The sequence below is a fragment of the Neolamprologus multifasciatus genome, chromosome 16 (genome assembly GCF_963576455.1).
Source record: "Neolamprologus multifasciatus chromosome 16, fNeoMul1.2, whole genome shotgun sequence".
Classification (NCBI taxonomy): domain Eukaryota; kingdom Metazoa; phylum Chordata; class Actinopteri; order Cichliformes; family Cichlidae; genus Neolamprologus; species Neolamprologus multifasciatus.
In genome coordinates, this window is record NC_140454.1 from 32,502,585 (window position 1) to 32,518,685 (window position 16,101).

General features: G+C 40.4%; 2 protein-coding genes across 2 annotated transcripts in view; both read left to right on the forward strand.

The window, feature by feature from the left end:
• The first annotated feature begins 2,280 nt into the window (after positions 1-2,280).
• LOC146501118 (uncharacterized) lies at positions 2,281-4,463 on the forward strand. The gene has a single exon (XM_085136036.1). It carries the CDS (start codon positions 2,378-2,380, stop codon positions 3,860-3,862), a length of 1,485 nt encoding a protein of 494 aa, XP_084992162.1. The 5' UTR covers positions 2,281-2,377; the 3' UTR covers positions 3,863-4,463.
• Positions 4,464-9,481: 5,018 nt separating this feature from the next.
• The window catches only part of LOC146501119 (polycystin-1-like protein 2), a 48,802-nt gene continuing 42,182 nt past the window's right edge, over positions 9,482-16,101 (forward strand). The window contains 4 exon segments of the mRNA XM_085136561.1: positions 9,482-10,154; positions 10,691-10,849; positions 10,934-11,119; positions 14,162-14,272. Of these exon segments, the coding sequence (XP_084992687.1) occupies positions 9,872-10,154; positions 10,691-10,849; positions 10,934-11,119; positions 14,162-14,272 (739 nt within the window). The 5' untranslated portion in view covers positions 9,482-9,871.

Here is a 16,101-nt window from a genome sequence, read left to right on the forward strand (position 1 = left end):
AGATTGAACAGTTTCCCAAACTAAACAACAGAGACAACACAAAGTTAAGAGAGCTGGGTGACGTTCTGCAGGAAATAGAATGTGCAAAAGATGGAGGATACCTACCAGGCCTCTCATATTTGGACACAGCTCGCGGAGTCAACCCCATTGTGGAAAAGTTACCATATGGACTGCAGGAAAAATGGATTGCAACAGGAGCAAAGTACAAAGAAGAACATAAAGTTGTTTTCCCCCCTTTCAGTGTCTTTTCAAAGTTTGTAAGACAACAAGCCAAAATAAGAAACGACCCAAGCTTTGTCATCACACCTCCTGCCGACACAAGCTTCAAGAGGGAGAAAAGCTTCAGAGGCAGTAACAGGCAAGTGATTAGTGTACACAAAACGGACATTCCTACAGACACTAGTTCACCTCAAAATAGTTACAGCAAGCCTATAGAAAGCCCTGACAAGGTATGCCCAATACATAAGAAGCCTCACCCTCTTAAAAGGTGCAAGAGTTTTAGAGCAAAGCCCATAGATGAGCGCAAGTCATTTTTAAAAGAGAACAGAATCTGTTTTAAATGCTGTGGCTCTACTCAACATCTAGCAAGGGACTGCAGGGCTCAAATAAAATGCATGGACTGTGGTAGCAACAGGCATTTAGCAGTGCTACATCCAGGTCCACCCCCTGCTCCAGCTGAGAGCTCTGGAGCTGATAAAGATGATGGCGGGGAGACACAGGATAGTGCAAATGCCTCAGTTGTTTCCAAATGCACAGAAGTCTGTGGTGATGAAGATAGCCCACATTCATGCTCAAAAATAAGTCCTGTGTTAGTCTATCCAGAAGGCGAAAAAGAACAGGCTAGAAAGATGTATGCAGTGCTTGATGAACAAAGTAACAAGTCACTAGCTAAGTCTATGTTTTTTGAGCTCTTTAATATTAAGACACGCTCAGAGACTTACAAGCTCAGAACATGCTCAGGACTGTCAGATAATGTCGGCAGAACAGCAGTAAACTTCATGATTGAGTCAATGGATGGTAAAGTAAAGCTCCCACTCCCAAACCTGATTGAATGTGACATGATTCCAGACGACAGGAGAGAGATTCCCTCTCCACAAGTGGCCATGAAGTTCCCACACTTACAGAAGATAGCTGAAAAAGTACCTCCTGTAGAAGAACAAGTACCTATTCTGTTGCTTTTGGGAAGAGACATTATACAGGTACACAAAGTCAGAGAGAGAATCAATGGGCCACACAATACACCTTATGCGCAGCGTTTGGATTTAGGCTGGGTTATAGTTGGGGAAGCCTGCATGGGGAAGACGCATAAGCCCCCTAGTGTGAGTGTTCTCAAAACACATATTCTTCAGAATGGCCGTGCTTCTTACCTCTGCCCATGTCCTAACACGTTTCAAATCAAAGACCAGTTAAACATCACACACAACCCCAAAAAGGACAGGGGAAACACAAACACCAATCAACTGGGAGAAACTGTTTTTGACAGGACAAAAGATGATGACAAACCAGCACTGTCAGTAGAGGACAAAGACTTCATTGACATCATGGAGAAGGAGGTGTATCAAAATGAATGTAACAGCTGGGTGGCGCCTTTGCCATTCCGCTCTCCAAGACCAGAGCTTCCGAGTAACAGAGAGCAAGCATTCAAGCGCCTCCAATCTCTCAGAAAGACACTGGACCGGAACCCTGAAATGAAAAGACAATATATCGAATTCATTCAAAACATGCTGGACAATGACCATGCAGAAGTCTCTCCACCTTTGGACTCAAACCAAGAACACTGGTACTTGCCATCCTTCGGTGTGTACCACCCACAAAAACCTAATCAGCTGAGAGTAGTCTTTGACTCAAGTGCAGAATTTGAAGGACAGTCCCTTAACAAAGTCTTATTAAGTGGACCCGACCTAAATAACACACTACTGGGTGTCCTTATGCGTTTTAGGAAAGAACCTGTAGCATTTTCAGCTGATGTGCAACAAATGTTTTATTGTTTTGAAGTGAGAGAGGATCATAGGGATTATCTGAGATTCCTTTGGTATGAAGATAATGATCCCGACCAAGGTATTTGTGACTATAGAATGAGGGTTCATGTTTTTGGGAATAGCCCTTCCCCAGCTGTGGCTATTTATTGTATGAGGCGTGCCGCAGTCAAGGGAGAAGAAGAGCACGGACATGATGCAAAGCAGTTTGTAATGAGACATTTTTATGTTGATGATGGTCTCGCATCCACAGCAACAGTGGAAGAAGCTGTTGAGACACTTACAAGCGCTCAAAAGATCCTGACACAGATGCAGAGATCAGACCTGATATAACAAGTTTTGTTACCAAAGCCTCAGTAACACAGCTAGAGCCATGCCGTTTTGAAAGATTCTCTCATTGGATGAGATTGTGTCGCACTATTGCATCACTGAAGCGTGTGGCAGCATCATTCAAGAAAACAAACACAGAAGGTAAAGGCTGGAAGTGTTTCAGTGAAACTAACACCGCAGATGAAGCGTCTAAAGCAGCAAAGTTCATAATTCACACAGTACAAAGTGAAACGTTCAAAGAAGAGTACAGATGCATAAAAGAAAATCAGCCACTTCCAAAACAAAGCTGTCTTCAAAGATTAAATCCAGTTATTGATGAAGATGGGCTCCTCAGACTAGGAGGTCGATTGGCACCTGCTAACCTAACAAAAGATGAGAAACATCCACTCATAATCCCAAATGCTCATCATATAGCCATCCTTCTTATTAGATACTATCATGAGAAGGTAGCACATCAGGGGCGTCACCTAACAGACGGAGCGCTCAGAGGTGCTGGATTTTGGATTATTGGCAGTAAACGGCTCGTCTCTTCTGTTATTTACAAGTGTGTTCTTTGTCGAAAGCTTCGAGGACGACTTCAGACCCAAAAAATGGCAGATTTACCCGTGGACAGGCTGACACCAATGCCACCGTTCACTAGTGTAGGACTGGATGTCTTTGGACCCTGGACGGTCACCACACGTCGCACCAGAGGAGGGAGTGCAGACAGTAAACGCTGGGCTGTGCTTTTCACCTGCATGTCCACGAGAGCTGTGCACATTGAGCTCATTGAAACAATGTCAACATCCAGCTTCATCAATGCGCTGAGGAGATTTTTTTGCATCCGTGGACCTGCTCAAATACTCAGATCTGATAGAGGTACAAATTTTGTTGGAGCATGCAATGAGTTGCAAATTGATCACAAGGACACAGAACTAAACTCATACCTGCAAGAGAAAGGATGCACATGGCTGTTTAATCCCCCACACTCGTCACACATGGGTGGATCGTGGGAGAGACTTATTGGAGTAGCAAGGCGCATCCTAGATGGTATTCTGTTGAAAGCCGTACATGTCCAACTAACGCATGAAGTGTTAAGTACATTCATGGCAGAAGTAATGGCAATAATGAATGCAAGACCACTTGTACCAGTCTCAACAGATCCAGACAAACCAAACCTTCTCACTCCAGCAATGCTCCTTACACAAAAGGTCAATGCATTATCTGCACCAACAGGAAGCTTTGGACCGCCAGACCTCTACTCAAAGCAATGGAAGCAAGTACAGTGTTTGGCAGACTCTTTTTGGAAACAGTGGAAAAGTGAATATCTTTCAACACTACAGCAAAGGAGAAAATGGACTGATGATAAAACAAACATAAAAGTTGGTGATGTTGTGTTATTGAAAGATGCTCTCGCACACAGAAATGACTGGTCCATGGGAAAAGTTGTAAGAACATTTGAGAGCAAGGACAATAAGGTTCGAAAAGCAGAAGTAAAGACTGTGAAGGATGGAAATGAAAAAGTGTTTTTGAGACCCATCGCTGATAAGGTTTTGCTTTTATCAAGTGATAAATAAGTGTTTGAAATAGCCCTAAACTGTTCAAAAGGTTTATTAGAAAAGTTTGTTGTAGTGGCACAATTATATTGTACCAGGCGGGGAGTGTTCTGCCTTTTATAACTTAAATGGGATATTAGAGTTGTAAACTGCCCTAGAGCTCCCTCTAGTGGCTGCTTTGTGATATGGGTTCGGTTACTTTGGGAAAGGAAAAATGAGAACGTGAAGAAGAAATAAAAGATGGCGGAAAGTGATACCGTAAGGTTATTGTTTTAAGCTAATACGGACCTTAAAATGTTGTTGCCTTGGACAAGATATGTCTGTAAGTATGAGTGTCGATAAAATAATTATTATCTTTTGTTTTGTGTAAAAATGGTTCGATAATTTGTACATTTGAAAGTTTTATCTTGTTAGCTTGTTGTAAGAGTGTAACAAGCTAGTTTTCAATGTTAGTTAGCTAATACAGTATTTTGTACTTTCAGTTTTACGATGGTCAAAGAGAAGGCAATGGTCAGAGGCCATTCTTCAATAAATCAGCACAAAAAGGAAATAAGTCTGGTTATTGGAGCATCGTTATCTCGCTGTCTAGCTGGTGAAACTAAGAGACTCAGGGCGAGGACAGCATAAGCCTAATCTTAAAAGTAGAGATAGTGTCTGTCTCCTGAATCCAAACTGGAAGCTGGTTCCACAGAAGAGGGGCCTGAAAACTGAAGGCTCTGCCTCCCATTCTACTTTTAAATACTCTAGGAACAACAAGTAGGCCTGCAGAGCGAGAGCGAAGTGCTCTAATAGGGTGATATGGTACTACAAGGTCATTAAGATAAGATGGGGCCTGATTATTTAAGACCTTGTATGTGAGGAGCAGGATTTTGAATTCAATTCTGGATTTAACAGGAAGCCAATGAAGGGAAGCCAAAACAGGAGAAATATGCTCTCTCTTTCTAGTCCCTGTCAGTACTCTTGCTGCAGCATTTTGGATTAACTGAAGGCTTTTCAGTAAGTTTTTTGGACATCCTGATAATAATGAATTGCAGTAGTCCAGCCTGGAAGTAATAAATGCATGAACTAGTTTTTCAGCGTCACTCTGAGACAGGATATTTCTAATTTTAGAGATGTTGCGCAAATGGAAGAACGCAGTCTTACATATTTGTTTAATGTGTGCGTTGAAGGACATGTCCTGGTCAAAAATGACTCCAAGGTTCCTCACAGTGTTACTGGAGGCCAAGGTAATGCCATCCAGAGTAAGAATCTGGTTAGATACCATATTTCTAAATTACCCCAAGGCGCCTGAGAGACAATTTAGCAGTTGTTGCAGGGGGACCATAACTCTGTCAGGGGCTCAAACCAGGACTTATCAATAACATTTTTTCATTAAGTTGGAGAAAGTTGTGAACTATCCAACTTTTAACAGTGTCTAAACACCTATTCAGGACTGCAGCTTAGAAACATCTGTGGGTTTAAAAGAGATATACCGAATGTCAACTGAATGGCAGTTTTCCTTAAAGGTGCTGCAAACGTGCTGAAGAGGGAGCAGATATGATAGAAACAATAACTAATACCTAGAATAGAAATTTTCTCAAATTTTGTGACAGAAAATAGGAAAAAAGTTGCACTGAATTTTTTTTTAAATATGTGAAAACATGCATGACAGTAGACGACATTAGGCATAAACACCGTTTGTATAATTCTAATGTGGATAAAGGTCAGCAGCCTATCTTTAGTCCTCAATAAAGTAAGAACTGTCTCAGACAAGGATTCTTGTCATTTCTTTAAGTAATCTTCAAGAATAGTTTCTTGAAAAGTTCCTTGAAAACATTCGTGGCTCTTATTTGAATGTTGGTTTCCTTTTTATCTTATCTCTGTCAAGATGATTCCACACTGCTTCAGTAATGTTGATGTCCAGGATCTGGGGACTCCAATCCATGACTGGCAGTGCTCCATTGCATGCTTTTCCATCCTGGTAGGCTTTTGGTTTTGTTGCACTGGCAGTGTGTTTGGAATCACTGAAAAATAATGTGCTTAGTTAACATAAATGCATAGCTTGAAAAAGCAAAACATTCAATTCCAAAACAATTCATTTAAAAAAAATGTGCAATACAAAAGTCCATTCAGATAAATAAGGGAAAAAAATAAAGTAGAGAAGCCAGAAGATGACAAGAGGAAGTATTTGGGTGCAGGTGGCAGACAGATACATAAGCACTAATAAAGATAATAGGAAACAGGTCAATTAAGATAAAAGCAAGGCTGGGAAAAGAAACAAAGGAGGAAGGTTAAAACACAGAAATGCGCATTAAAAAATGCAACAGGAAGTAACCTTAAACAGGCACAAAAGTCAACAGAATCAAGCAAACAGCAGACGGCAAAAAAGAGAGAAAAACACATTGGAAGAAAAGGCCAAGATAAAAAAAAGAATTACAACTGAAATCATTTCTCAAAATATTTTATTTCTCTATTTAAAAAATAATAACATCAAATCTATCATTTTTGTGATGTAGGCTTCTTCTTAAACTTCTAGTGTTTTTAACACCCAGTTGTCCTTTTGCAGTTTTTTTTTTTTTAAGGCTGAACTGAAGACATGAAATGTGAAGCACGACACGACATTTCAGCTCATGGAATAAACCTGCTGACCTCCACACACGGATTTATGTCATCAGCTGTCAGGTGAAATGGCTTTGTTCCTGGCAGAATTGGAAAAATCTTTATTATTGGCTCTTGTGCCCACTTTTACTAAAGTGTTTCATTTCCATTTCTTAGTCTACAGCAGGGGTGTCAAACTCAAATACACAGTGGGCCAAAATTCAAAATTGGAACAAAGTCGCGGGCTAACATTAATATTTATTGAAAAAAAATCTTCCTCCAGATATAAGAATGAATCTTTTCTTATGGACTCAAATAAGTTTTGCTGGAAAACTGAATATGGAACAAGCAAAGCTTAATACTAAACAATATATATATTAGCTGTATAATACCAGTAGGCCAGCTCTAATAGTAATTTGGTATGGCTTCACGGGCCAAATGTAATTAGGCTGCGGGCCAAATTTGGCCAGAGTTTGACACCTATGGTCTAGAGGTTCAAGAACATCCACATCCATCTGTTATTGAACACGGCTTCCATTCTTAACGGCCAGGCAGTATTGAGCATTAGGCGTTGAGCTACAAAAAGTTTTGACATTTAAAAAGCTAATTTTTTAACCTCCTGACAACCAAGTTTTTTGTTTGGAATACATTTTACATTTAATTTCTCCGAGTTATTTGAGAAAAATTTGGCCTGATTAGTTCTATTATTGTTTTTATTTATTTATTTTCTATTTATATGGAGACAGGAGGTCTCTATATTTAATTAAACATAAAAAATGATTATGAAAGGTCATGAAAGGTAAAAAACTGCAGCTGCTACTTCCGATGTTGTATACAAGAAACTGCTGGTTTGTCTCAATATTTGAATTTCAACTTTAGACCCTGTCAGCTGGTTGCATTAGCTTGCTTTGGTGTGTTCAAAAGTCCAAAATAAACTTCAGAACCAGGTTTACCAGGTTGAATTTACCTGCCATAATTTGGTAGGAAAACTTGCTCATGACTCATTGTGTTTCCATGTTTTCTGTTTGTGTTCTTAGAAGATGATTGCATTAATTGGGTGAATGATAAAACAATAAAACAACCTACACAGAAGACGTTCAGGTATCTCTGACTCGTGGCAGAACCAAGCTCCACAGATCGAATCACTGCAGCAGAGTCGCAGGATCTCATTCATTCTGAAAACAAAGCCGCTCTTTTGTTGTTCTAAGTGGCTAAAAGCCTTTTACAAAGCAAACAAAAAGTGGCTGCAGGTGCCCATGACTACTGCTCACACATGACCAGGATGTAAACACAGAATTTTTAGCTCGCAGCAGTGAATCACTACAAACAAGCCTTTTGTAATGGTTCAGTGACGCATTTGTAATGAAAAGCCATCAAGGATTAAATGAAGCATATTAGAAGGACACATGCTAGGGCAGTAACACAGATTCACAATGAAAGATGAACAGAAACGAGGTGAAAGAAAGGGGGTGAGGAAGACTCGCCATAGGTGCAACTGTGGAGATAAAATTAATTGTGAGGAAAGATGTTTGTGCAGCATCCCAAGTAATACATAAAAGTGACTCATAAGAACGTTTAAAAAAAAAGGCAGATGCAACAGCTTAAATAGAAAGGAGATATTTATTGTACCCGACCTTCTTTATAAATTGCAGTTTTACTTTCAAGACTATCTTCCTGAATAAAAAAAAAATTCCAATATAAAATGTGCGGTAAGAAGAAGATGAGCAATCCTTCTTTTTCAACAAGAAAGAAAGATCTAACCTTACTGTACATTCAGCTCTCCTTATGGGAATGAGTAACATCCTTGGGAGCTACTCTAAAGTAAGCCTCAGTTTAATATAAAATATTAGTGCATCTTTTCAGAAACAGTTCTCGCTTTATCACAGCTGAAGGTCTTTATTGCTCTTTAACAGGTAACATTGATCAGCCACAATACTCAAACCAGTGGAAGGTAAACCACAAAACCTTGGGTCTTGGTGTTCATGTGTCACCAGCCACAATAACAGCACTCCCCAGTGATAGTTAGAAAGATGATGTGCACCATCACACAGAAAAACCTGCCCAGAAACAGTTTTAGTAAAGGGCATTGATACCCATCCCAGGATTCAGGGATAATGGATGGATGGATGGATGGATAGATAGATAGAGCAGCATTTCATTTTACATCCTGAAGGATCCGAGTGTCCTGTCATTCTTCGTTCGTGTCGTGTTGTTTTTTGTTATTCAAAGAGGAGCGCTGCTTTTAGTCCACCCAATTGATCCAAGCTACTGTGAAAAATATCCCGTGGTTTTCCTGTGTCAAAGACATACTCAGGTTTGTAAAAGAAAGAAAAAAAAAAAAACTGGACGGACAGGCGCTATTAACCTCCTAGGACCTGCCGTCCACATATGTGGACATCATATTTTGGGTTATTTAGACCAAAATACTCAATTTTGGACCTGATATCCACTTACAAGAACATTATACTGCTTCTGTTCTATCAACATTTTAAATGAATATCCTCATATGTGGCTTGCATTTTTCTTAGAAACAAAAATCAAGCAAAAAAAATAAATAGAATCGGGTAATTCTTTGTTTTTACATTCATCAGGTCCCAATATGCTCAAATATCAAAGAGAAATTAAAAATGCTGCCGTGGAAGAGTTCGGGTCTTAGGAGGTTAAAATGTAACATAGTTACTGTAGCTGCTAAATGCTTCAGAACATGCAACTACAGAACATACTGTAACATGGTTTTTAGAGCCATTTGCTGAAAAAGTGTGACAACATAGAGTGGATAAAGACTAGAAAGTGGATGAAGAACTATGAGCTGAATGGTTTACGAACAGATTTGGGATGAAATGTGCAGCAGGATAATAATTATCTCTGGATTCATCACAGTGAAAAACACTTTCTTATATCAGTTGTAACTACTGCAGAGACAAATATAAAATAAGGTTGACATTTTTCTGTCTTTGTAGAGTGAGATTCTTTTAAGACAAATACGCACACACACACACACACACACACACACACACACACACGTGTGTGTACTTTAAAAAAAGTTTCATCAGTGGGTGAAAAGAAACTATTTAACTAAAAAAAATAAAGTAAAACATAATTTAATTGTTTGTTTTTCTTTAACATAGCGATGCCTCGTCGTGTAAACCTTCAGACTTACAAGGCTTGCATTTTTTTTGTAAGTACTGTGTAATCAGTTTCATATTCCCTTTTGTTCCTGTTTATGTAACAAACGCAAATGCATTCGTTGGTTCTAAAGCTAGGATAGTATGTCAACAGTGTTCTACAGTAACTACAAAAGGGTGTGTGAGCGGTGCTTCTGTCAGACACGCTCAGCTGTAGGATGTCACTCGGTTGTGTATAAAAACATCAGTTCAGACCTGAAACCTCCAAGAAAAGATAAAAGAGAACTAGTGAGACTTACTTTTGATTTCGGAGGTGAGAGCAGAACGGATGTGCCAGGCAATTTTGCACCTGCTGATCTGGATGACACTCAGCTGTCACTCTTTGGCTGAAAATGAGACAAATGTCACCTGTCCAGAACACCAAAGGGCTTTCGGGAGCTCTTGCTTTGAATTTGTGGGTATCCGGCGCTCTTTCTTCAGTGCTCAAGCTTGGTGTGAGGGGAATGGAGGACACCTTGCTTTTATCCCTGACGAGGACACCCAATACTTCCTTGAGAGACACATGGACGCTAAGGAAGACTTTTGGTTTGGTGTGGCACCATCTGCTGAAGGTAAGAAGTCTCACTTATTTTTATTGTTGGTGGATATTTCCCAGCAGACCTCTAACTGATGACTTTAAATCAAACATTAACAACAAAACGTTTGCATGGACAAACTGTGCATCAGTTCCAAAACTAAACGACCAAAGACGTCTTTTTCTTACTGCACTGATAATGCTCTCTTCTCCTGTGGTTAGAAAATCAATCAGAAAATCAATTCTGTATCTCGGATGGTGGAGAATGCTCAGATTAATCACGGCACAATACAAAGAGCTAGGAAAACAGCAGTCTGACAAATTATGGTAAATTTGTTCCCACTGAGATTTTCACAGCATAGAGAGAAATGGCTTCATATAACACACTGATTGAGAATTCTGCACAAAGTAAAAATATAAAGTACACTTAAAAAAACAACAACTTACACCCACCGGGTTAGCAACTTTTTGTAAGCTCCAAATGGTAACAGAAACTGAATGAGCTCTGCTCTATATGCATTATTGATGCGTGTATGTTCATCAGTGGGCTTTTTGGCTTTTTTGCATCATCAGGTCATCTCTCTTGGCTCGATGGTTCACCTGCCACATATTCAAAGTGGGTGAGCAGTCCAGAGCCTGGAGCAGCTTGTGGCTACGTCCTGAGAAACTCGGGCTTTCACTGGGAGGCCAGAAACAACTGCAGCAAAAAACGTCGTTTTATTTGCCAGTTTGGTAAGTATTCTGACGAAGACTGTGTTGCACACTGAATCACTCCATATGAAGAATTACATTTACACTGCCTTGTAATCTTTTCAGAGTCTGGGAGAACCATTGTGTGTGAGGGTCGTAACACCACTCTGCAGTGTGGTTCGGGTCAGGTGTTGATGATAGACGGTGGCTTCTACGGTCGTAAGAGTATTCATTACTGTCGATCCAAGTTCGCTCCACCAGCATCCCCACAACATGAGTGCGGCTGGGCGGACGCTGTAGAATCAATTACAGGTAAAACACGGTCAAATGGCGTCTGAGTGCAGCAACTACAGAGATAACTTCATCATTATTTCATTGTTGATCTTGTAATTCTAATTTATGTGCGAGCGATCTAATCTGCACAGTAATCATAGCGTCATAATGGTCCCTCTCATTAAACCTGCTGAACTCGGGTAGGAAAACAAACACTGGCGCCTTATAAAAGGTTCTGCATGAATGAAAACTGTGGTGAAATTCTAGCCACATAGAAGCTTTATCTCTTACATCACAAAGAACACACTGTCTCACTGGAGCCCCTTCTTTGTAAAGATAATTGCCCATCGGGACATTTACGTAAGAACGCAAACAATAATGGCTTAAAAGCTTAATTGTCAGTAAAGATACATAGATGATTTCCATCTATCAGAGTAAATATTGACTTTTGAATTTAACTGATGACTGAAGCAGGCGTTTGTCATCGTTTAACGTTGATTCCATTTCATCCTGTTCGGGCACTGGGAGGACTTTCCAGCATGCATTGTGGTTTGGAGCACCTTTTTAAACTGCACATCCACTCTATAGCATCTTTAGTGACGTACAAAATCCTTAAACACATACAATAAAAAGCACATTTCTACATATGGATTAGTACCAGGCACTGTCCCACCTTTTATCTACTATGCTGCGGATGTGCCTCAGCTAAACTGACTGACTAACTGCAGACCACCATTCAAAGTATCAGTTTGGAATATTCACGGCTTTCACTCAACTAATGCAAACAAACATTGCCTTTTATCAGGCTTTACTGGCTATTTTTACAGCATAATTTCCACGTCCATAAGTCTGGTAAGCCTTCTGGTATTCCTTGTCAAATTTAGAACAACCAGAAACCAGATATGGTCCAATCAAATCATCTTTTTAAGACAGGCTATCTATAAAGATTTTCTTCAATTTAATTCAATTTAGTTTTATTTGTATAGTACCAAATCATGATAACAATCACCTCAAACTGTTTTATATTGTCAGATAAATGTATACAGCGAAAACCTCAACAATCACGTGAGCCCCTGTGAGCAAGCACTTGGTAACAGTGGGAAGGAAAAACTGACGCAAGCAGTTTGGGGTGAAAGGAAAGAGGCAGGACAAAGACACACAGTGGAAGAGAGCCAGAGATTATTAATAATAACAACTAATCATTAAATGCAGTGAGGTGTATAAACAGATAGAGAGTGAACAAAGGTGACTGAAGAAGAAACACCCAGTGCATCATGGGAGTCCCCCAGCAGCCTACATCTATTGCAGCATAACTAAGGGAGGATTCAGGGTCACCTGGTCCAGCCCTAACTATATGCTTTAGCAAAAAGGAAAGTTTGAAGCCTAATCTTGAAAGTAGAGATAGTGTCTGTCTCCTGAATCCAAACTGGAAGCTGGTTCCACAGAAGAGGGGCCTGAAAACTGAAGGCTCTGCCTCCCATTCTACTTTTAAATACTCTAGGAACAACAAGTAGGCCTGCGGTGTGAGAGCGAAGTGCTCTAATAGGGTGATATGGTACTACAAGGTCATTAAGATAAGATGGGGCCTGAAAATTCAAGATCTTGTATGTGAAGAGCAGGATTTAAAAACCGTTTAGTCTTTGTCTTGATGCATGCTCAATCATCCAGGTAAGTAAATTCCAAAAGGTGATTCTGTTCATCTGGACGTAGCGTTTTGAGTGACGAGAAACTTCTCATCATTCATCCAGGTGACTTCTTCAGTCTCGGATGACTGCAAGTTTCCAACCCTATAAACAGTACATTTGCACAATGACTGAAACTAGCACCACTGAATGAACCTTCAAGAATCTGGTGAGTAACATAGTGTACGCTGTTAAGTGCCAGGAGGATTGCCATGATTTATACATCTGGGAAACCAAACAACATCCGGTGAAGCGGTTGGCACAACACAGAAGAGCTGCCTCATCAGGCCAGGACTCTGCAGTCTATTTACACCTACAGGCCAGTGGACACTCTTTCAGTGATGAGGATGTAACATCCCGGACAGGGAGCAATGCTGGTTTGAGCACAGAGTCAAGGAGGCCAATTACGTGAAAAGGGAAAGACCATCTCTGAATCGAGGAAGGGCCTGAGGGTCCATCTGTCACCGTCTTACAATGCTGTGTTGCAGCCATTCCCCTACTCTCTGTGAATGGTACTCATGGCCATGGATCAATGATCTTTGATCAGTAGTTGCTGATCAATGGTAATGACAATTTACATATTAATGATCATGAAACTGACCTCACAGCCCATTGTTCATTCAGTGGTGCTAGTTTCAGTTATTGTACAAATGTACTGTTTACAATGTTGGAAACTTGCAGTCAGCTGAGACTGAAGACGTCACCTGGGCGAGTGACGTTTCTCCCGCTGAAAACGTTACGTCCAGATAAACAGAATCAACGTTTTAGGCCATTGATCTTTGATAAAGCCAAATAGTAGATGTGTACACGGCAAAAAATATACTGGCTATATTCTTGTTGTAGTTATATTGGCATAACTAACATTTGCAGTAAATACACACACATTTGGAAGTTTTCGATGATTTTAAATTGGCCCTCAGCATGAATGTGAGCAGCTGTGTTAGTCCTGATACAGACTGTCAGGGTACCCCGTCTTTTGCCCTGAGACAGCACCCCTTTAACCTTGAATTGGACAATGGATGGATGGATAATTATGATTAAAAAATGTGATATGAACACAGCATGTCGGCACACATCAGTGCTGCTGTTTCTCTTGCAGTCCGGTCGCTGCATTAAAATGTTGATATTGTTCATTTCTACAAACCATAAGTATAATCTCAACTCTTTTTATATTGTTTAGCGTCTCAAGATTATGAAGCCCCTCTCTGTGGGTGAGCTTGAAGGGATTTATTTGCCTTTGATTTTGGTAGCTAAGAAGCATATTGTCGTCAAAGCATGAACTAAGATATGAACATATGCAAAACTTTTCCCACTGCTGAAACCACTGGAGCGTACATGTGTGTGCGCATGTGACAGTGTGTGCTAGCAGCAGCTAATCATATTCTTCTGTGATTCCCAGCTCGTTGCCACGGCCGACAGGTCTGCCAGATCGCTGACGTTGCGAACTCCTTTGCTGACCCTTGTCCTCAGCTGAAGAGCTACCTGTCTGTGGACTACCACTGCAAAGACGGTAGGTCACGGTTCTGTGCTCAGGTTAATTTCTTTTTTTTTTCTCTCTAAAGTGGAATTACACTTCCTAAATCCATGAAGGGCAGCGTGTGTCTGTTCTTTTCTATCCCATCTGTTTCATTTTCCCACTTTGTTTCCCTCATTAGTTAGAATAGAGTAGTTAGGAGCCAGTAAAGTGTTAGAATAAGATTAACTATGGCTGATGATGCTTGATGCAGGCGTTAGAACCCCAATGAAAAAATGCTGCCAATCTAGCTCTCAAAACATTGCCAATAAATTTCTCTCACACACTGTGGCTTATTTCACTTCTATTCAATTCAATTCAATTCAATTTTATTTATATAGCGCCAAATCACAACAAATGTCGCCTCAAGGCGCTTCATAGATACAGAGAAAAGCCCAACAATCATATGACCCCCTATGAGCAGCACTTTGGCGACAGTGGGAAGGAAAAACTCCCTTTTAACAGGAAGAAACCTCCGGCAGAACCAGGCTCAGGGAGGGGCGGCCATCTGCTGCGACCGGTTGGGGTGAGAGAAGGAAGACAGGATAAAGACATGCTGTGGAAGAGAGACAAAGATTAATAACAGATACGATTCAATACAGAGAGGTCTGTTAATACATAGTGAGTGAGAAAGGTGACTGGAAAGGAAAGACTCAATGCATCATGGGAATCCCCCGGCAGCCTACATCTATTGCAGCATAACTAAGGGAGGATTCAGGGTCACCTGGTCCAGCCCTAACTATATGCTTTAGCAAAAAGGAAGGTTTTAAGCCTAATCTTAAAAGTAGAGATACTTCTGGTGAGTGTGAAGATAAAAATATGGCTCACAAAGATTTAAAGTTCTCCCACTTGTTTAACCACGGAGAATTATTAAAACAGCATTATTTACCTCAAATAGCACAAAGACAGTTGTAAAAATGTTTCAGAAATAAAACACTTTACTTCATAGTAGGAAGATTAACATAACTTTATCATTTCATGGAGGTCTGAGTTTGTCTCCATCGGTAGCGACGTCTCGCCTGGCAGATCCCGATGTACTAATGACAACTGAAGAAGTGAAAGAAAAAAAGGGGGGAGGGTGGGGCACGAAAATGAGAACGAACATCTTGTAGAACTGGGGGGTCATATATAGATAAGACCCAGAAGGGGTGTGTTTGGAGCCTTGGTCCCACTCCTGAAATTCCTAAATCCTAAAACATTATCTCTAATTGTTTCCAATTTTTTGATGAGCAATTTAAAGTTTCGCTCAGAAACAGGAGCCCAGTCTCTGTTCTTCACTCTCATACTTTACTGGAGTTCTTGGACAGAACAGATTGTTAATGTTAAAAGCAACGTAAAAAGAAAAAGGACTAGCTGTACTGAGGGGTTTTTTATTTTTTATTTGGCAGCAGCAGCTGTTCAGGTAAATGTCAAACAATTAATCCAAGCTTCACATTGAAATCCATTTTATATGTTTCACTGACAAGTTATATTATAGGTCAAACTATCAGACACGGCCTGCTTCTACAGTGACCCTTATCTCAACATTGGTAGATTCAAAACGGAAAGATTCCTCAGAGACGTCGGGCCATTTTGACACGATAGCATCACGCAGCTGCTTCAGCTGCACATCTGTGATGTGAACATGTTGTTCACCACATCTAAAAGGTGCTCCAGTGGATTGAGATCTGGTGACTGTGGAGCTCCTGGGAGTGCAGAACTCGTTGTCATCCTCAGGACACAAGCTTGAGCTGATCTGTGTCATGAACCGAAGTTCAGTACACAAGCTGGACCCAGAAGCAGAGACAACACGCACAGGAGTACGAAAAATAAACTTTATTTCAACT